General features: G+C 41.6%; 1 protein-coding gene across 1 annotated transcript in view; it reads right to left on the bottom strand.

The window, feature by feature from the left end:
- DGKK (diacylglycerol kinase kappa) overlaps window positions 1–22,302 on the bottom strand; it is a 175,706-nt gene extending 153,404 nt beyond the window's left edge. Inside the window, exon 1 of the mRNA XM_081792440.1 lies at window positions 21,667–22,302. Within this exon, the coding sequence (XP_081648566.1) occupies window positions 21,667–22,302 (636 nt within the window). The remainder of the gene's footprint in view (window positions 1–21,666) is intronic.
- Between the last annotated feature and the right edge of the window lie 672 nt (window positions 22,303–22,974).

Raw genomic sequence — 22,974 nt, 5'->3', positions numbered from 1 at the left:
GTTACTATCAAAGCCTGCTTTTGTCCCTGTCTTCTCTATAATTCTAACAACTCCAGACTCGAAAGTTTAGAATCATCTTCTACTCATCTCTCCCCCATCATCCACATCCAACCGATTTCAAACCAAATCTTATCAGCATCTCTTCTATTTCTTCCCATACTGATTGCCTTAGGTCCTCAACATCTCTTGCCTAGACTGATGTCCCATTCTCTAGAGTCTTCCTATATAATCCATTCTATATATTGGTAGTTTTCTTAAATCTAAACCTAGTCATGGTACTCCCAATCAAAAACCTTCCATGATTCTCCACTGTTTATGGAATAGAACACACATTCATTCACCTGGCATTCAAGGCCCTCTGCATTTTAGTTCCCACCTAGTTCCTTCAGCCTTTCTTCCTGATTCAATAAAAGCTTCTATCATATCTAGTCTTTGTGGGATTCTCAGAGCATTGCCCTTTCTACCTCTTCCATGCCTATGCTTAGGATATTCCTTCTGCTTTTTGTCTTTTTTTTTCATTTTTGCCTATCAAAGTCCTACTTAATCTTCAGACACAGTTCAGATCTCACCTTCAAACAACCTTCCAAGACTGAGTGGCTTGCTGTATCTACTTAGCACAGTTCTTTGTCACTAACAAATCCTTAGAAAGGTTTGATGACTTGAACTCTCATAAGAGCATGTAAACTTTAGGGAACTCATGACCTGTAGGAGTGAGACAGGCTAAAAATATGTTAAATAGGAAAACTGGGCAAGCAGCCAGAGTCTCCTCCTTTTTATGCTTTAATGTCCAGCTAAATCTGTATTTGTGTGTGTGCGTGTGTGTGTGTGTGTGTGTGTACACCTACCTACCAGGCTGTTCAGCTACTGGAATATATATACTTGGGTATGTTCCTGGTAGTGAATGTACCAGTGTGCATCTATGGATGTATGCCTGCCTATTCCTGTACCCCTGTAAATTCCTTTTTCAAACCCTTGTTGCAGATTTCTGTTTTAAAATGATGTTCAGGTTAAATGTGATGTGGAATAAAATAGGTACTTTTTGAAATTGGTTCTGAGCATATAGGGTACAGGCTTCTAGGGAGTTGCTAAGAGAGACATTTTATTTAAATGTAAGGAATTAGTAGCAGGATCAGCCCATAACACACTATTGGGCACATCAGGAAAATGTACCATTTACTAAAGGTATTTTACTTCCATTTGTCAGAAAATTGTCATACCAATTTTGTTAGCACAAGGTACTTGACTGCCATCTTCAGGAAAATTGTTACAATAAATATATATATCTTTATGGCTTACTTTGTGAAACGTGTCCCCTTAGAGATGGCAGCCTCATATACTGTATAGACTGTACAACTTTATGTGCTGATCTTTCCCAGTTGCTATTCTTAAAAAAGATAGAAGTTGTCTATCTTATTTAAGGGAAAAGTTGTTCCTTTTGTTTGGAAAAAAAGATAGCTGTTAGAGTTTCCTGTGTCTAAGTAGAGACTCCATATTCTCTTTCCTGATCAAATCATTTTCAAGATCAGGGTGCTGATCTGATTACAGGTATTGGTAAAACAAGTTAAGGATTTTCCTGTAAGCTATTTTGGAAGAAAATTTGGACTGCCAAGGGGACATCAAAGCTTAGTTGTTTCTTCTTAGTCCTCACAAGAAAGGGAGAGCCTTGGAACATTGACACCTAGCTCCAATTTCTAGTTCCAGCTACAGGAGAAATTTGACACCAAGGTAATGAATCAGGAACTTTTCAATTAATGTGAAAAGAATACCATACATAGATTAAATTCTGATTAATAGTTAAGATAGTGAAAAGGGTACCAAACGGTATCTAGCTATGTTTAACCCTTCTCTCCATATACTATACTTAAGAATGATATTTTTTAGTGTTGCTCTACTTGAGTGTTTTAAGGAATTTGCATTTTTAAAATGACTGGCTAAATAACTCATTCTCATTTTCACCAGAATTAGCTATGTTTATGACCAAAGACTAATAATTCAAGACCACATGATCAATATAGGGCTGCTCCTAATGAGTAGGGTACCTCTGTATGAGTTAGAAAAAATTACAATCCTCTGGGAGGATATGAGGCAGCCCTGCCTACTATCACCTACTGGTAATGCACTTGAATAGCTAAGTCCATTATATTGAGGGGCGACTATATCAAAACTCCTCTGCATACCTGAATACAGAAAGTGATGGCAGCAAATATCATGGCACATATACAAATGATACTAAAATAAGGTAGCATTTGCACATTTCTTATTTTTAATATACGTTTTAGGGATGCCTGGGTGGCTCAGTTGTTTAAGCATCTGACTTGATTTTATTTCGGCTCAGGTCATGATCCTGTGGTTCGTGAGTTTGAGCCCCATGTCAGGCTCCATGCTGACAGTATGGGGCCTGTTTTGGATTCTCTCTCTCCCTCTCTCTCTCTCTCTCTCCCCCCACCCCACTTGCGTGCTCGTTCTCTCTCAAAAAAAATAATAAACTTAAAATATGTGTTTTAGATCTAATTTCTCCATGAACCTCTATGATATTTTTATAAAGCAGTTCCACCACAATTTATTGAGTGGCAGGCTGTATGTTGGGCCCTGAGGGCCTTATCCTTATAACCCTAATGGGATACACAAGCTGTTAATCTCAATATTATATGGCAATTGAGAAGCAGAAATTTGTGTAGGGTGCTATGGGAGCACAGAGAAAGGGCACCTAACCTAAATGGGATACCAGTGAAGACTTGCTAGAGGAGATGGCTGAGCTGAGTCAGCAGCACATTATTGGCTTCATTTAAAAGACACAAAAGTTAAGCCATGGAAAGATTAAGCAATTTGCCCCATATTGCACAGTTATGCAGAGTGGAACTATAACTAGAACCAATGCGAAGTAACTCCCAATCTAAGAAAGAGTCCAAACTAGTGAACCCCTGGCTACACAGTACCATTTGGATTTATTTGAGAAATTTTATTTGAAATACTATTTTATTTGAGGAAGTTCCATACTTACATGCCTTACAGATACCTGCCTATGATATTAGAAAAATGCAAGCACACCAAAATAACCCAAACCGCAGCTTTCTAGGACAGTTAATTAGCACCTGTAACACAATCCTGGCAACTTTTAGTTCTTCATTCTGTGGTTGCTGCAGCTTGCTACAGGAAGATGTATCACATAAAAATGAGGCATGAGCCCAAACTTCCTTGGATACCAACTTTAAGAGGTCTGAGTAACTCAAATCATTCCCCGAAGTTCTTCAACCAACAAAGGCAGCTAACAAAAGTACTGCTAATTAAATGTATAATTAGGGTTTATTATAACTAGCATATATTAGTTTAGAGTCTCATTCACCACTGCTTTGAATTGGTTTTGTCCTGTTTTTATTTGTGCTTAATTGTCCTGTTTTATATGTGTTTAATTCTATAGGCTACTTCATACCCTTTCTGGATGCAGGCAGAGTGTAAATATTAAATAAATAATAACAATAGGTTAAATTTATGTAGAATTGGATCTTTTATGTGCTGCATGTACACTTTATAGTATATTAGGACCCCTTACAAAATCAACCTATATGGTACATTTATGCCTATTTTATAGGACTTGGAATAATTTTGCTGTTTTAAATTATTACAGAAGCTTACAGTAATATATTAGCTTTTACTACATATTTTTAATTATATCTACAATTTACTTGGTGTATCTACAATCTCCTTGGCCAAGAACACAATCCCCCATAATAAAAATGTTCCTATAAACAAAGACAATGCATATTATGACAACCCACTTAATGAGGCCTATTGTAACACTTACCTGGGGTCAGGGGAGGGAGGAACTTTCCAGCATGGCCATGTTTCCAGGAGAATATTATTAATTTCTGGAATATTTTAGGCCAAATTTTAAACTGTGACTTGCTTCTTTTTCATATTCAATGTGTTCCTACATCACCAGCGCTTTGCTAAGAAGCCAATAATAAACTGGGAATGCAAAATCGCTTTCCTCTTAGCTTAAAATTTTTTAAATATTTATTTATTTTTGGGAGACAGAGAGAGTGCAAGCAGGGGAGGGGCAGAGGGAGAGGGAGACACAAAATTGGAAGCAGGCTTCAGGCTCTCAGTACAGAGCCCTACACGGGGCTTGAACCCATGAAGGGTGGGATCATGACCAGGGCTGAAGTCGGATGCCTAACCAACTGAGCCACCCAGGCACCTCTCCTCTTAGCTTAAAATAAATAATTAGAAAGGTACATCAGTTACAAACCCATTTTAGCATAAAAGGAAAGGACTAATGAAATACTTCTTGTATTTATATTAAATATTAGGCTTTCATTTAAAATTTTATTGAGAAAAAACATTAAAAAGATTCTATTGCTAAAGAGGTTTTAAACGTACTAGGCCAAAAAATAAATAAATAAACATACTAGGACAGCTGACCCCCAACTTAGGCCCTTTTTAGAACTTTCCATGGGTCTACAACATTGAAGATAAAAGATTTCACTGGATTTCCGTACTGGTTTCTTACTTTTGCTGTACAAACTCTGTGATATAGAAAAAAAAATATCAGAGAGAAAGCCGACCAGATGCTTACAAAAGTATAGTGTGGGTCAAAGAAAGCCCAAAACAATAGAAAAAGGGAACTAGATAATGTAATTCTTTTCTTTCACTTTTAGCTTTAGAAGTTTAATTTGGAATTTGGCATACAAAGAAATTGGAAGTTAGTTTTTAAGTATATACCAATCAGCCAATCCTCTGCTTCAGCCATGTTATTTTGCTAGTCAAGAGCCCTCCAATGGTTGTATCTCATCATTTGGATAATATACACAATTTTGTCAGTTTCCTTCAAAGTTCTAATAGGACTTTGCCATCCACTTTATTTTCCATATTATTTCAGTCTTTATGATTCTATTAGAATGGCCATTTTTTCCAACTCCAGATACCGTACAGGGCCTCATTCTTCTGTCTGTAGACCTTGGCCTCACCTGCCCAATTTAAAGATAACCTCACTTCTACTTGATACTGTCACTACTTAATTTAATTCTGATTTTCTCTAGGCTTGAGGAGGATATATTGTTCCCAGTTACCTCAAACAGCTTTATTTTTTCCCCTAAATTTCTTCAATAAAAATGAATTTTCTTTTTTTTTTTAATATATGAAGTTTATTGTCAAATTGGTTTCCATACAACACCCAGTGCTCATCCCAAAATGTGCCCTCCTCAATACCCATCACCGCCCTACCCTCCCTCCCACCCCCCATCAACCCTCAGTTTGTTCTCAGTTTTTAACAGTCTTTGGCTCTCTCCCACTCTAACCTCTTTTTTTTTTCCTTCCCCTCCCCCATGGGTTTCTGTTAAGTTTCTCAGGATCCACATAAGAGTGAAACCATATGGTATCTGTCTTTCTCTGTATGGCTTATTTCACTTAGCATCACACTCTCCAGTTCCATCCACGTTGCTACAAAAGGCCATATTTCATTCTTTCTCATTGCCACGTAGTATTCCATTGTGTACATAAACCACAATTTCTTTATCCATTCATCAGTTGATGGACATTTAGGCTCTTTCCATAATTTGGCTATTATTGAGAGTGCTGCTATAAACATTGGGGTACAAGTGCCCCTATGCATCAGTACTCCTGTATCCCTTGGGTAAATTCCTAGCAGTGCTACTGCTGGGTCATAGGGTAGGTCTATTTTTAATTTTCTGAGGAACCTCCACACTGCTTCCCACAGCGGCTGCACCAATTTGCATTCCCACCAACAGTGCAAGAGGGTTCCCGTTTCTCCACATCCTCTCCAGCATCTATAGTCTCCTGATTTCTTCATTTTGGCCACTCTGACTGGCGTGAGGTGATATCTGAGTGTGGTTTTGATTTGTATTTCCCTGATAAGGAGCGACGATGAACATCTTTTCATGTGCCTGTTGGCCATTCGGATGTCTTCTTTAGAGAAGTGTCTATTCATGTTTTCTGCCCATTTCTTCACTGGGTTATTTGTTTTTCGGGTGTGGAGTTTGGTGAGCTCTTTATAGATTTTGGATACTAGCCCTTTGTCCGATATGTCATTTGCAAATATCTTTTCCCATTCCGTTGGTTGCCTTTTAGTTTTGTTGGTTGTTTCCTTTGCTGTGAAGAAGCTTTTTATCTTCATAAGGTCCCAGTAATTCATTTTTGCTTTTAATTCCCTTGCCTTTGGGGATGTGTCGAGTAAGAGATTGCTACGGCTGAGGTCAGAGAGGTCTTTTCCTGATTTCTCCTCTAGGGTTTTGATGGTTTCCTGTCTCACATTCAGGTCCTGCATCCATTTTGAGTTTATTTTTGTGAATGGTGTGAGAAAGTGGTCTAGTTTCAACCTTCTGCATGTTGCTGTCCAGTTCTCCCAGCACCATTTGTTAAAGAGACTGTCTTTTTTCCATTGGATATCTTTCCTGCTTTGTCAAAGATTAGTTGGCCATACATTTGTGGGTCTAGTTCTGGGGTTTCTATTTTATTCCATTGGTCTATGTGTCTGGTTTTGTGCCAATACCATGCTGTCTTGATGATGACAGCTTTGTAGTAGAGGCTAAAGTCTGGGATTGTGATGCCTCCTGCTTTGGTCTTCTTCTTCAAAATTACTTTGGCTATTCGGGGCCTTTTGTGGTTCCATATGAATTTTAGGATGGCTTGTTCTAGTTTCGAGAAGAATGCTGGTGCAATTTTGATTGGGATTTCATTGAATGTGTAGACAGCTTTGGGTAGTATTGACATTTTGACAATATTTATTCTTCCAATCCATGTGCAGGGAATGTCTTTCCATTTCTTTATATCTTCTTCAATTACCTTCATAAGCTTTCTATAGTTTTCAGCATACAGATCTTGTACATCTTTGGTTAGATTTATCCCTAGGTATTTTATGCTTCTTGGTGCAATTGTGAATGGGATCAGTTTCTTTATTTGTCTTTCTGTTGCTTCATTGTTAGTGTATAAGAATGCAACTGATTTCTGTACATTGATTTTGTATCCTGCAACTTTGCTGAATTCATGTATCAGTTCTAGCAGACTTTTGGTGGAGTCTATCGGATTTTCCATGTATAATATCATGTTATCTGCAAAAAGCAAAAGCTTGATTTCATCTTTGCCAATTTGGATGCCTTTGATTTCCTTTTGTTGTCTGATTGCTGATGCTAGCACTTCCAGCACTATGTTAAACAACAGCGGTGAGTGTGGGCATCCCTGTCGTGTTCCTGATCTCAGGGAAAAAGCTCTCAGTTTTTCCCCATTGAGGATGATGTTAGCTGTGGGCTTTTCATAAATGGCTTTGATGATGTTTAAGTATGTTCCTTCTATCCCGACTTTCTCGAGGGTTTTTATTAAGAAAGGGTGCTGGATTTTGTCAAAGGCCTTTTCTGCATCGATTGACAGGATCATATGGTTCTTCTCTTTTTTTTTTTATTAATGTGATGTATCACGTTGATTGATTTGCGAATGTTGAACCAGCGCTGCATCCCAGGAATGAATCCCACTTGATCATGGTGAATAATTCTTTTTATATGCCATTGAATTCGATTTGCTAGTATCTTATTGAGAATTTTTGCATCCATATTCATCAGGGATATTGGCCTGTAGTTCTCTTTTTTTACTGGGTCTCTGTCTGGTTTAGGAATCAAAGTAATACTGGCTTCATAGAATGAGTCTGGAAGTTTTCCTTCCCTTTCTATTTCTTGGAATAGCTTGAAAAGGATAGGTATTATCTCTGCTTTAAAGGTCTGGTAGAACTCCCCTGGGAAGCCATCTGGTCCTGGACTCTTATTTGTTGGGAGATTTTTGATAACCGATTCAATTTCTTCGCTGGTTATGGGTCTGTTCAAGCTTTCTATTTCCTCCTGATTGAGTTTTGGAAGCGTGTGGGTGTTTAGGAATTTGTCCATTTCTTCCAGGTTGTCCAATTTGTTGGCGTATAATTTTTCATAGTATTCCCTGATAATTGTTTTTATCTCTGAGGGCTTGGTTGTAATAATTCCATTTTCATTCATGATTTTATCGATTTGGGTCATCTCCCTTTTCTTTTTGAGAAGCCTGGCTAGAGGTTTGTCAATTTTGTTTATTTTTTCAAAAAACCAACTCTTGGTTTCCTTGATCTGCTCTACCGTTTTTTTAGATTCTATATTGTTTATTTCTGCTCTGATCTTTATTATTTCTCTTCTTCTGCTGGGTTTAGGCTGCCTTTGCTGTTCTGCTTCTATTTCCTTTAGGTGTGCTGTTAGATTTTGTATTTGGGATTTTTCTTGTTTCTTGAGATAGGCCTGGATTGCAATGTATTTTCCTCTCAGGACTGCCTTTGCTGCATCCCAAAGCGTCTGGATTGTTGTATTTTCATTTTCGTTTGTTTCCATATATTTTTTAATTTCTTCTCTAATTGCCTGGTTGACCCACTCATTCTTTAGTAGGGTGTTCTTTAACTTCCATGCTTTTGGAGGTTTTCCAGACTTTTTCCTGTGGTTGATTTCAAGCTTCATAGCATTGTGGTCTGAAAGTATGCATGGTATGATTTCAATTCTTGTATACTTATGAAAGGCTGTTTTGTCACCCAGTATATGATCTATCTTGGAGAATGTTCCATGTGCACTCGAGAAGAAAGTATATTCTGTTGCTTTGGGATGCAGAGTTCTAAATAGATCTGTCAAGTCCATCTGATCCAATGTATCATTCAGGGCCCTTGTTTCTTTATTGACCGTGTGTCTAGATGATCTATCCATTTCTGTAAGTGGAGTGTTAAAGTCCCCTGCAATTACCACATTCTTATCAATAAGGTTGCTTATGTTTATGAGTAATTGTTTTATATATTTGGGGGCTCCGGTATTCGGCGCATAGACATTTATAATTGTTAGCTCTTCCTGATGGAGAGACCCGGTAATTATTATATAATGCCCTTCTTCATCTCTTGTTACAGCCTTTAATTTAAAGTCTAGTTTGTCTGATATAAGTATGGCTACTCCAGCTTTCTTTTGGCTTCCAGGAGCATGATAAATAGTTCTCCATCCCCTCACTCTCAATCTAAAGGTGTCCTCAGATCTAAAATGAGTCTCTTGTAGACAGCAAATAGATGGGTCTTGTTTTTTTATCCATTCTGATACCCTATGTCTTTTGGTTGGCACATTTAATCCATTTACATTCAGTGTTATTATAGAAAGATATGGGTTTAGAGTCATTGTGATGTCTGTATGTTTTATGCTTGTAGTGATGTCTCTGGTACTTTGTCTCACAGGATCCCCCTTAGGATCTCTTGTAGGGCTGGTTTCGTGGTGACAAATTCCTTCAGTTTTTGTTTGTTTGGGAAGACCTTTATCTCTCCTTCTATTCTAAATGACAGACTTGCTGGATAAAGGATTCTCGGCTGCATATTTTTTCTGTTTAGCACACTGAAGATCTTGTGCCAATCCTTTCTGGCCTGCCAAGTTTCAAAAGAGAGATCAGTCACGAGTCTTATAGGTCTCCCTTTATATGTGAGGGCAAGTGTATCCCTTGCTGCTTTCAGAATTTTCTCTTTATCCTTGTATTTTGCCAGTTTCACTATGATATGTCGTGCAGAAGATCGATTCAAGTTACGTCTGAAGGGAGTTCTCTGTGCCTCTTGGATTTCAATGCCTTTTTCCTTCCCCATATCAGGGAAGGTCTCAGCTATTATTTCTTCAAGTATACCTTCAGCACCTTTCCCTCTCTCTTCCTCCTCTGGGATACCAATTATGCATATATTATTTCTTTTTAGTGTATCACTTAGTTCTCTAATTTTCCCCTCATACTCCTGGATTTTTTTATCTCTCTTTCTCTCAGCTTCCTCTTTTTCCATAACTTTATCTTCTAGTTCACCTATTCTCTCCTCTGCCTCTTCCATCCTAGCCGTTGTCGTTTCCATTTTGTTTTGCATTTCGTTTAAAGCGTTTTTCAGCTCCTCGTGACTGTTCCTTAGTCCCTTGATCTCTGTAGCAAGAGATTCTCTGCTGTCCTCTATATTGTTTTCAAGCCCAGCGATTAATTTTATGACTATTATTCTAAATTCACTTTCTGTTATATTATTTAAATCCTTTTTGATCAGTTCATTAGCTGTTGTTATTTCCTGGAGATTCTTCTGAGGGGAATTCTTCCGTTTGGTCATTTTGGATAGTCCCTGGAGTGGTAAGGACCTGTAGGGCACTTCCCCTGTGCTGTGGTGTATAACTGGAGTTGGTGGACGGGGCCGCAGTCTGACCTGATGTCTGCCCCCAGCCCACCGCTGGGTCCACAGTCAGACTGGTGTGTGCCTTCTCTTCCCCTCTCCTAGGGGCGGGATTCACTGTGGGGTGGCATGGCCCGTTTGGGCTACTTGCATACTGCCAGGCTTGTGGTGTTGGGGATCTGGCGTATTAGCTGGGGTGGGTAGGCAAGGTGCATGGGGGCGGGAGGGGCAGGCTTAGTTCGTTTCTCCTTAGGTGATCCACTTCAGGAGGGGCCCTGTGGCAGCAGGAGGGAGTCAGATCCGCTACCGGCTGCCGGAGGTTTGGCTCTGCAGAAGCACAGAGTTGGGTGTTTGCGTGGAGCGAGCAAGTTCCCTGACAGGAACTGGTTCCCTTTGGGATTTTGGCTGGGGGATGGGCAGGGGAGATGGCGCCGGAGAGCGCCTTTGTTCCCCACCAATCTGAGCTCTGTCATCCGGGGGCTCAGCAGCTCTCCCTCCCTTTGTCCTCCAGCCTTCCCGCTTTCAGAGCAGAGCCCTTAACTTATGACCTCCCAGACGCTAAGTCGAGCCTGCTGTCGGAACACACTCCATCTGGCCCCTCCGCTTTTGCCAGTCAGACTGGGGGGCTCTGCTTGGCCGGCAGGTTGCCCCTCCGCCCCGGCTCCCTCCCGCCAGTCCGTGGAGCGCGCACCGCCTCGCCGCCCTTCCTACCCTCTTCGTGGGCCTCTCGTCTGCGCTTGGCTCCGGAGACTCCGTTCTGCTAATCCTCTGGCGGTTTTCTGGGTTATTTAGGCAGGTGTAGGTGGAATCTAAGTGATCAGCAGGATGCGCGGTGAGCCCAGCGTCCTCCTATGCTGCCATCTTCCTGTATATCCCAAAAATGAATTTTCTATCATTTAGTCCCTCATATATGAATCTAATCCACCCCTGAAAACTTATTGGATAGTGAATTTTGAATAGGGAAAATTTATTTCATTATTCTACATTGAAAAAATAATAATGCATTCCCATTTCATCTTGGAACCCTCAACTAATTTCCCCAAATATCAGTAAAGTACTCTAAAATTCCCATGTAACAATCCTCCAAATATGTATCATATTGTAAAATATTTTTAAATTTTTTTAAAATTTACTTATTTATTTTGAAAGAGATAGGAGAGAGAGAATCACAAGCAGGCTCCACCCTGTCAGCGTAGAGACCCATATGGGGCAGTCTCCAACCCACGAACTGCAAGATCACAACCTCAGTGGAAATCAAGAGTAGGATGCTCAACAGACTGAGCCACACCCAGATGCCTCTTATAAGGCATTTCATATACCAATTACGTGATTATTGAACATTTAGTGAGCTAACTGACAGATATGTTTATGTGTAGTTCACAATGATGCCTTACTGTACTGGATACAAAACAAACAAAAAACAAACAAACAAACAAAAGCAAGCAAACTTTCAAGCTGCCTGGGAGTGTCTATGTTTTTTTTTTTCCATTAGAATTCCATAGATTCCATAGAATCAAAAAATTTAGTGCTGATGAGGGACGATGGAAAGGCAACAAAAGGTTTTTCCAGGAATTTGTAGAAAGACAACTCACCAGTGAAAAGCAATATACTAACAAAACAATCAAGTGAGCCACTAAATGGGTGCTTTGATTCCGCGTGAAACCAAAAAAAAATTTTTTAAAAATGCCCTGGAGGTCTAGTCAGCAAGTTGAATAAATTAAAGCAAAAGAGACCATGGCAATGCCAAAATTATCATTTTAATTGTCTTCACAGTCAAGCGGAGTAAGGTGAAGGAGTGAGAAAGGGACAGCAAAATCCAAAGTCTGAGTAAGAGAAAAGTTATGTTCCACTGAAGCCTGGCAGGACGGAAATAGTCACAGTAAGCATTAATTGAGGTTAGTGAGAAGGCACAAACTTGTTAATTTTCTGAAATCAATAATCTTGTTTTGTAGCTTGATTTACTTTCCTCTTTGCTGTTTATGCTTAGCTGTTTTAATAAAGCTACATCACATTTTTCTTTTATACTGGAAGGGACACACGTGGTGATGTAAATAAGCCATGAAATAGTATGTTCAAGGTACATAACAAATGCAAATGACACTTATTGAAGGAAAATTAACAATTAAAGTAAGCAAGGACTACTGTTATAGGTGGGGTTCAGAGGATGGTGCTGTGATGCTGGAGCTGGATTCAGGAGAGTGGGGGACTCAATTGACAGAGCCCAAGTTAATAAAAACTCTCCTGGTTTCAAGTGTCTCTACTCATAGCCAAGGAGATTAACAATTTTGTTTGTACTCAGTGGGTACCTTTCATTTCCTGTCTCAAACTGCAAAATCCCAGGTAGAGACATTAGCTGCAGGAGAGGGCAAATGAATGAACATCCAGGATTCTTGAATTTCTTAGTTGAGCCTGCAAGCAGTGCTTCCATCGCCCTCCTACTCCTGGAGGCAGGGGCAGTCTCATTCCTCATGCCCACTGCCTCTTGTTTCAGAAGAATTCAGCAAAACTCTGGGTTGGAGCATCACACTTATCTTTCAGAATCCCCTGGTAACATGTGCCATGCCCTGTGCTAGGAGGAAAACAAGAGGGTGGGAATCACTGTCCTCAGGGTCGGAAATCTCTTTTATAAGGCTCTTTAAGGAAAGAGGCTTAACCAACAAATGCCTGAAATGCTTTGGAAGATGAAAATCTCTAAGTGCTACAGAAGAGGCTGAAGACTCTGATCTTACTCAATACCACATTATACTTGCCTGTTAAATTACTGATTCAACCTTGGTTGGATTGTATATGGTTTATTAACTCGCTCAATTTTCTACCACAGTTGGCTAATGAAAGCTGAATGAATATTCTATCCCCTCATAATTGTTGGTAATGTCCTCACAGGAAAGTATTTCCCTTCTGGGTAAGAGCAACCTGAAAGAGCATGGTTGGTAACTGTGTGTTAAAGAGACAAAGCCATTAGTACGTTTTTGCATATAGTGAAAAGTGACCCAACTGAGTCTCAGAAATTTAAATTTAGATTTTCTTTTTGGGAATTTAACAGTGGGAAGAGGGTGGATTTTGCTTAGGGTCTCCTTCTTCAAGTCCAAATCACAAAAGCTATCAGGACAAATGAAATCTGGATGTCATAGAAAGTGCAGTAAGTAAATGTGAGATCACACTGCCAATTGTATATGCAACATTCGTTAGTGTAGACACAAGTTTTGTCTACATAAAGTGTGTACTTTCATTGCTTTACATTGCAATCACGTCTCTGAACAGTTATGTTTTCAGCTTGTGTTTATCAATCAGATCATACAGGTGTTCGACTAGATAAACTTTAAGCTAAAATTGTTTCCTAAATACAATGTAGAACAACGTAGCACATGATCTAATAATTAAGTCAGGGAGGTAACGTGTAGGGGGAGGAGGAGAGCCTGAGACACTATTGTACATTTCCCTAAAGTCTTACTACTGTAGACTATAAGATATATAAGCATATATTCAGAGAAAATAAATGGAAAACAACAAAATATTATCTCTTGATACTTCATCTTGAGTGGTGGGGTGCTGCGTAATTTTTATTTACATTTTGGAATTTTTTTTAAATTTTTAAGTTTATTTATTTATTTTTGAGAGAGAGAACACAAGCAGGGGAGAAGCAGAGAGAGGGAGAAAGGGAGAGGGCAAGGGAGAGAGAGAAAGAGGAGAGAGAGAGAGAGAGAGAGTGAGAATCTTAAGCAAGCTCCACCCTGTCAGCACAGAACCTGATATATATATATATATATATATATATATATATATATATATATATATAAATTATTGTCGTTAGCTAACATACAGTGTATACAGTGTGTTCTTGACTTTGGGAGTGGATCCCCATGATTCATTGCTTACATACAACACCCAGTGCTCATCCCAACAAGTGCCCTCCTCAATGCCCATCACCCAATTTCCTCTCTCCCCCGCCCCTTCCCATCAACCCTCAGTTTTTTCTCTATATTAAAGAGTCTCTTATGGTTTGCCTCCCTCCTAATTCTATTTTCCATGGGCAGAGTTTGCCTTTCTGGAGTGCACAGCCTGACTGGCTGATGGGGAAGGTAACCAGAAATGGGCTGGAGTTGGAGCAGAAGGAAACCAGCTGGGAATTAAGCATTTACTACCTTTCATCTTCAGGTTCTCAATTTAAGGTTCATTGGCATGGTTCTAGAATGATATTACCCTTTCTTTATATAACTTTCCTACTCTTTAGAGTGGGGTAGGTGTGGAGAGCACTTTTTCCTAAAAGACAGGCTTTTCTCTCCCCTCTTTCTCTTTAGGGGAATAAAGTTTAACGATGTTGGTGAGATTATGGCCAATTTGCCTAAGGTTAGGAGAATTTCTTTTTCTCTTACAGTTCTTTTCTGTTTTTTTTTTCCTTGTGGATGTGGAGAGGAATAAGGTCTATTGATTTTAGTGAAGTTGAAAGCTTCTTTTATGATGGGCGGATTTTCCTTTTAAAAAATCTCTGGGTAAAAAAGTCCCTTGCTTTTGGTTGGGTTGTGGGAGCACACATCTTTAGGTTTGGAGGATTTCCATTTTTATAAATCTAAGTTTTGTAGGGAGAAACTATAAGGGCCACTGGTTTTAGTGAGGTTGGAAGCCCTCCTCAAGGGGGTTTCCTTTCTTTCATTTTCTGTAAAATGAACAATTTATTTGGAAGAAATAAGATTGGGAGCATCTTTCTGTAAAATACTTCCTTTTTCTTTTATTTCATTAAAAAATACTTGAAAGCTGGAATATAAATAAGGTCCCTGGGTTTGGGTGGGGTTGGGGGCATCTCCCCTTGAATAAGCTTTAGAAAGAGATTTTGTGAGGTTTTCTTTTTTTCTCCTTTTTGTGGGAGGTAGAGTGGGTTGATCATCAGGAATAATACACTTTATGGACAATAAAGAACTGGTGCACCTTTCCTGAGGAAAATTTCTTTCTTTTAAAAATTATCCCTTAATTTATTTTCTTCTGCATCTCATTCCCTCCCTCTTTACCCCTTCCTTTCCTCCCCTTTGCTCCCTCTCCTTCCACCTCCCCTTTGGTCTCTCTTTTGCTCTCTTTTTTTTTTTTTATTTTTTACTTATTTAATTTTTTTGGAGAAAAATGTTCAGGGACTTTGGTGGGTTTTGAGGCATTTTTATTCTCTAAAACGGAGGTTTCTTTTTGAAAATATTTATATTTCCAATTTTTAAATTTCCTATATTAACAATCAAGTTTTGGAGTTTGAATAAATTCAGATCATCTCCCACTAGAAGGATTTCCTTTTAATTTTTCTTCTTAAAAAATTTGCATTTTTTTTTTGCTGTATCTTGACAAAAAAGTTCATGTGTCTTTGTGTAGATGGAGTACTTCTCTTTAAGAGGATTACGTTTTCATTTCATTAATATTATCTCCCCCCCCAACATACATGCCTTTCCATTATTGATTATTCTTTTAAATCTTAAAATTGTATTTGGAGGATAGGTTCATGTGCTTTGGTGATGATGGGGCTTCTCCCCTTGGCAGGGGAAGGATTTATTTCTTTTCTTTTTTTTCCTTTTCTGGAAATTAAAAATTCAGGATGTTTGGTATGATCAGGGACTCTGTCCTTTAATATTTCTTTTGTTTGTTAAAATGTTTGTGTGTTTCTGGGATGGAAGGATTGGTTAAGTTTCATCTATGACTTTGATGATTTTGAAAGTATCAACACTTAAAAAGACTTCCTTTTTGTTTGTTTTTCCCAAAGAGAAAAAATTGGGGGGTGAATAAAGGTTCTTTTCCTTGTTGAGGTTGGAGGCCTTGCCTTTAAGAGGATCTTCCTTTTAGTTCTTTTTGATAAATTTCTTTTTTTGCTTATGTATTCATTTATTCCTTTGTTTATTTGTGGGAAGATAGTAGGTCCAGTATGTTGCAGCTGGAGGAGTGACCTTCCTTTTACTTATTTTTTAAAATTGATATATAATTCACATATCACACAATTCACCATTTTCAAGTGTACAGAGTGAGTGTTTTTTAGCATATTCACAGTCATGCAATCATCACTGCTATCTAATTTCAGAAGATTTTTATCATCCTTCCAAAGAAACCCTGTACCCTTTAGCCATTACCCACACTTCCCCTCTTCCTCTTACCCCAACCCGCAGGCTACCACTAATCTACTTTCAGTCTCTAAGAATTTGCCTATTCTGGACATTTCATGTAATTGGAAGAAATAACGTTAGGGAGATTTGGTGAGACTGGTATACCTCCCCTTTGGGAGATTTATTTTTGCCCCCATAACTTTTGCAAGGGGTTCAGCATGAGACGTGAGGTGGAAATAAAGTTTATAAATTTCATGATTTTTTTAAAGGTTAGAAATACTGTTTACCTTGAGGTGATTTCTCTCTTTTTCTCTTTAATTTTCCTCTTGGGGACATAAGTTTCATGGGTTTTGATGAGAGTGAGGAACACCTCCCTTTAGAATTTTTTTTTTCTTAAAATAGTTTTTAAGGGAGGGATAAGTTTCATTATCTGGGGTCACTGTTCCTTTCTTCTTCTTCTTTTTTAATTCGTACATTTGTTTTTCTATTTTGAGAATAAGGTTTATTTGCTTTGTTGAGGGTGTTGAGGGTGGGGCATCTCCCTTTAGGAATGGATGCTTTCTTTTTTTAATCTTTGAAATATTTTTTTTTTTTTCGTAGAGGGAATTACAGTCAGCAGTCTTTGGAAAGGTTGGGCACCCTATCCCTAGCAGAATTTCTATTTATTTTCTTTCCAGAAAAAGGTCTTCTTTGGGAATAATAGGTTCAGGGTTTTGTGCCTCTTATCCTTCCTTCTCAGGCTCCTGTTCTAGGGTGGCCCCCGCTGGGAGCATCAGACTGGGAACAGCAATTGCTGCTTTGAACAAATTCCAGGCTGATGGAATGTCAGCTTAAAGATTCTTCTTAGACAAATGAGGCTCTTATGTGTCACAGAAAGCCCTATTTTGGATACTTTCAAAAATCCACATTAGATAAATTAATAATTATATTAGGTGTCAAGTTTTATTTTTCGTTCTCCCACCCTGCTGCCTTCTTCAGGGAAATAAGAGTTAATAATGCAGAGGAAAGCATTCTGCAAACTGTAAAGGGCCATACTAGCAGGATTATCTAATCCTTATTATAATATCCCTGAATGGCTTCCTGGCCTCTATGGATTTTCCTCTTTTCCTTGGGAGCACTTTGGGAAATGGATCAGCCTTTCCTTTTGGGCTGCAGATGTGCAGAAGCCCCAGCCAGAGATTTTTAATAAACGCATAAGAATTGTATTCTCAGGAAAGACCACTGACCAAATATCTCATTATCTTTTTTAGAACATACTGCTGCAAATGCTCAGGAGCTCTCAGAATATACCAAATAAATCAGATAGTTTCATCAAAACCTGGCAAAGAGGGGGGAAAGAGCCTAAAAGGAAAGAAAATAATTTCATCTTGACCTTCAACAGGTTAAACATTCGATCCTACAATCCCAAAGCTGTTTATAGTCATTGCAGGTATTCTATTCACTTAGGAAAAAATATATTACCCCTGAAACCCACAACATCATCATTAGTCTGCTGCTGCTGGGACTGCAAGGGATAAGGACACTTTCCAAACATTTTTTTTAATTGTTGGTAATTTGCTTGTTAATTATGGCTCTAACATCCATTCTGAAAAAGGAAAGACTGACTGCATTTCTTTAAAGGCTATATATTCCAGGCTATTTATTTATTTATTTATTTATTTATTTTATATTCCAGGCTATTTAAATAATCATTTACTTCTTACTCTGAAATCAATGAGAATGCATTTTTATTCATTCACAGCAACAGTCTCTACATCTCGCTGGAAATGGAATTTATAGGTTTCAAGCTTCAGTAAATGTTTACTGAGCAAAAATAGGGAGGGCTGAATTGTACTAGGCACTGAGAGGGAAAGAGTATCTACCTTTGAGAAGCTCAGAAATAAGTAAAATGATAAAGTATTTAGGTAAGAATTACCAGATATCCTATAAACAAATGCTTGCTACTTTGGAAGAAAGTGTGTGCAAAGAAATACCAGGAAACTGCTCTGTTATGGTTTGGGGTGTAATGGTAACTGGTAATTGATCTATTAGCACATACCCCTCCCCCCAAAAAAATAAAGGCCACAAAACTGTATTTATTTTCAGATTTTCATTGATCACCTGTATGATGTGGTTATAATTCCATAGCTAGTTACACCCAATTAATAAAAACATAAGCTATCTTTCTTCAACCACAACTGAGGGGAGAGAAACAAATACAGTACCCTTCATTTAAGCCCCACTCCCCCCCAAGGAGTCATGGCATTGTTAAAGAACCAATTCACACATCCTTACTTACACTTACTGCCACCAGGTGGGAGACTACAGCTCATTTCCTAGAAATCAAAACATTTTAGAAAGGAAGGAAATAGGTTTGGTTCATAAGATTATGTTATCCTGGTATCTATTTGGAAAGACACATGAGCCTCCTTTTCTCAGTCTCTACCCTCATGATTGGCATGGATTTGCAACCAACAGGTTCTGAAACCTGAAAAGAGCAGACTCCAAACTGGAAGATGTTGACTTTTCTTCCTTCCTTCCTTTCTTCCTTCCTTTTTTCTTTTTTCTTTCTTTCTTTCTTTCTTTCTTTCTTTCTTTCTTTCTTTCTTTCCTTCTGCAATACCAGTCAGCAAAATTATCTGGGAGAAACTTGCAGTCACATTCAAACACTTTGTTTTGCTCATTTCATCCTTTGACTTATCAGGTTAGTTCCATGCTACTGGTACTGACTGTGCCTTGCCAGGTAGGATCTCATTGTATGATAAGAGCTGTATTTTGTTATGATCTCTGAGTGTGTGTGTGTGTGTGTGTGTGTGTGTTTCCCCAAGTTTGCCTCAAGGAGGCAGTGTCTGAGAACAACACCTCCTCAGGTAAGATGGCAACCTGTTTGCCTTGAAAGTTAAGATGCAAGTCAGCTGGTTGTGGGTGCTATTTGCCTGAGGAGGATGCAGCAGAGAACGGTCCTATCACTGAAGATCAGATGTTCCCAGCCAGAGAGCAATTGCATAGCAACACCTAGGGGGTTGAAGAGGCTTTGGCTCCCAGGGATCTGAACATATACCCAGATCCTTTGCATCCTTCAAAATCATCTAGAGCCACTGATAGGTTCATCTACATGGCCCTCTTAGCGGATAGTCAGGGTTCTTAACCCAATCCTAAAAGATAAATGACTGGACAAATGACTAACTCTACGGAGGACAAAGTCAAACCTTGGTGGGGGGAGGAAGGTCCTGGTCCCCTGCCAGGGCTGCCAAATGCCTATGGGTCAGTCACCCAGCACATCTGAGAGGGCACTGTGTAGAGGAATCTTACCTGATTCCCCTTACCTTGATCCTCCTTATCTGTCTGGCAACAGACATTTTTCCTGTTAAGCTCATGGGACATGTTTTCCCCCTGTCACGGGGCTCATCCCTAGAGCTCCTGGCCTCTAGTCAGTCTACCAGAGGCCAAAGAGGCCATATATTTGCTGGACATCCTGGTAATTAAGTCCCCAGGTGTTGGTTTCAGAGCCAGGTTCCCCAAATCTCACTTAAGAAGGCCATAGGTTAGGTGGTCCCTGCTGGTCTCCCTCCCATCGGCTTCATTGCAAACTCTCCCAAAATGACAGGAGCAAGTCCCAGTTTAGGGTGATCTCTGGTGTCTTGCTACACTGCCATTTCCTTTCCTGAGATTGCTGCAGGGAGGAGGAGAGCCACCCCCCTGGAGAGAGCCGGGTTGTTGGATTTAAAAAAAAAAAACTGGGGCGCCTGGGTGGCTCAGTCGGTTAAGCGTCCGACTTCGGCTCAGGTCACGATCTCACTGTCCGTGGGTTCGAGCCCCGCGTCGGGCTCTGTGCTGACTGCTCAGAACCCGGAGCCTGTTTCAGATTCTGTGTCTCCCTCTCTCTCTGACCCTCCCCCATTCATGCTGTCTCTCTCTGTCTCAAAAATAAATAAATGTTTAAAAAATTTTAAAAAAAACCAACAACTTGTCTTAGTCTCCTACAGTCCTATTTTATCTATTTTTTAGCCTCTGCACTTTTTTTCACCCTGTGAAACTTTTCGCTTTAGGCTTCCTCTTATTCAATCATTTATCATTGCAGTTATTTTGCAAACTCAAGCCTTCCTACTCATAATTCAGGAAGCAACCAGCACTCCCATTTCCATTTCGCGATGCCAAGTTCTGCCCCCTTCCCCTACATTCTACAAGTGTGCGCTCCACAGCAGAAGGATTCCAGAGTCGTGTCCCTACGACCTGCTAGGCAGCAGGATGGACGGGTATTGTTGGTGTGGTATGTTATTTGTTTCTGCATTTTGTTTCGTGTTTTTTTCCTGCAGTGGAAGCTAAATCAATGTGTATCTATACGTTATCATGATATTCACAGTCTCATGGAACGAAGTTTAGGGGAAAGGAAGAGTAGGGGGAGTACAGAGAAAGCAAGAAAGACAGATTCCTGCCAAAGAGCCAACGGGGTTTCGGGGGTCCAAGGAGAACACAGAAAACCTTCCTCCTCCCCCCACCACCGCGGGTGCGCGAGGATCCTCCACTCGTCTTCTCCAGGCTAAGTGCAACGTTTAGGAAGGCATCTCTGAAGACTGGAAGAGATGAGGATTTCCATTCACACGCTCTCAAATACCAAGTCCTATTTTGGTGTCTCTAAGCCGGGACTCCTGTACCATTTCAACTGGCCCCAGTGCGGGATGCCAGTCGCCCGCTTGTGACGCGGCCCATCACCATATCACCTACCTGCCTGGAAATCCTGCAGACAGATGGAATGGTGGCTTCGACACACGCATGCTCTCCCCCTCCTCCCCAGTGAACCCTGCCCTTCCCCTGCAGTGCGCGTGGGCGCCGCCCATCCCCTCATCCCCACCCGGAGTACAAGCTCCCAGCAGCCAACAGAGGCGCAGGGTACCTCCTTGGAGCGCCGCCAGTTGCGCCCGCACTAATGACCCCCTCCCCAGTGTCAGGGAGGGGGCCAAGCTGACGACTGCGGCTCCGCAGCTTGGGCCTCTGCGGTAGTGACCGCGGCTAAGAGGTGTGTCCCCCCCCCCCCCCCCGCCATCCCCACCACTCAGTCCCATCGTTGTGTACCCAGGGCCAGTCCGAAATACTTCTCTAGGTCTCTTGCGCTCCCTGGGGACGTCTTCCTCCTCTTTTTCAAGATATAGGTGCTCACTGCACTGCCACTTCTCCCCATGGGGAAAACTGCTCCGACTCCCAATCCGTGCAGTCACCCCAGTTTTTAGCCCCAGAGAGCCCACTCTCACTTCCACCTGTTGCTTCCCGCCTCCCAACCATTTCCCACTGCCCCTCGATCCCCCACCTCTTCATCTCTTCGCGCATCTTTGCCAGTCAGTGGCCGCAGCCAAATGGGATGCTTCGGGTACAGAGTCCCACAAGCTCGGTAGCCTTTCGGCCTCATTTTACTTCTTTTCCCCCCGTCCCAGGGGTTCTTTTTCTTACCTTGATACTGGAGAACAGCACTGGCGTTCGGGGCGATGATGTCTTTGGACCCCTCTCTGGAGCTACCACCGGACACTGCAATAGACGTGGTGCTGGGCTCGGCTCCGGACGGGACTCTGGAACCGGCTCAAGGCAGGACTCTGTGGCTGGTTCTGTGGCTGGTTCTGGGGCCGGCTCAGGGGCCGGTTCTGTAGCTGGTACTGGGGCCGGCTCAGAGGCCGGTTCTGTGGCTGGTTCTGTGGCTGGTTCTGGGGCTGGTTCCGGAGCCCGCTCGGGGGCCGGTTCCGTGGCTGGTTCTAAGATCGGTTCCGTATCGAGTTCTGAGGCTGATTCTGGAGCTGGCTTGGGGGCCGGTTCTGTATCTGGTTCTGGGACCGTTTCAGTGTCGAGTTCTGGGGCTGGTTCTGGGGTCGCTCTCGGACAGGGCTCCGGAACAGGCTCTGGACAGAACTCCAGTACCGGTTCCGGCGAAGGCGCGTGGAGCAGCGGAGGAGCCCGCGGCGGCGGCGGCTGCTGCGGCGGCGGCGGCTGCTGCGGCGGCGGCGGCCACGGCGGCGGCGGCTCTGGAGACTCCGCGGGCTGCTCTCCATCCTGAGGCGGGTCAGTGCCCTGGGCCGCGGCAGCTCCGCTGTCCATGGCCGCACACCTCCTCAGGTCTGGGCAGCTAGCACCCGGGAGCTCAGAGGGCTAAAGTACCCTCGGGCGCCCCGCCCACTCCAGTTCGACGACCCCTTGCAGGATGCCAAACTTTCCCCCGCCCTGCTCCATTGCTGGCTACGCTCTGAGGTCTAACCTAGGGGCGCTCGGCGTCTCCCAGTGCTGGAACACGCCCCTCGGTGAGCGCACACCTCTTCGTAAGCAGCCACGGGTCCGATGGGCGGGAAGCAGAGGGGCTTGCGAATGGGGACTGGACAGAGCGCTTGATGACCTCCTAGCGACGTGCTGGAGGGGAGGGGGGGGAGAGACAAAAAAGGGGAGGGGGGAGTGGAGCGGCCCGGGGGGGGGGGTTGGAGCCCAGCAGTTTAACCCTTTGGTGACGTGAATGCAAAAAAAAAAAAAAAAAAAAAAAAAAAGAAGCCGGAGGCGAACTTAAGGGTCTTTGGAACCCCCTCCCCCAGCCACTCAGCTGTGAGCTGCTGCTCTTAACAGCTTGCACCCTGTGTCTGCTCCCTCACCTCAGCAGCAGGTGAGCCTAGCCTTGGACCAACCTCCTGTCCCCCATCTCCAAGCCTCAGTGGGCAAGTAATCGTCCTTTCTAACCCGGGGAAGAAATTTAAGCGGCACAGGGTTGATGTGTGTGTGTGTGTG

Source organism: Panthera onca, chromosome X (assembly GCF_046562875.1).
Source record: "Panthera onca isolate mPanOnc1 chromosome X, mPanOnc1 haplotype 2, whole genome shotgun sequence".
Lineage (NCBI taxonomy): Eukaryota > Metazoa > Chordata > Mammalia > Carnivora > Felidae > Panthera > Panthera onca.
The sequence above is the reverse complement of the archived record's forward strand: the minus strand, read 5'-3'. Positions and strand labels throughout refer to the sequence as shown.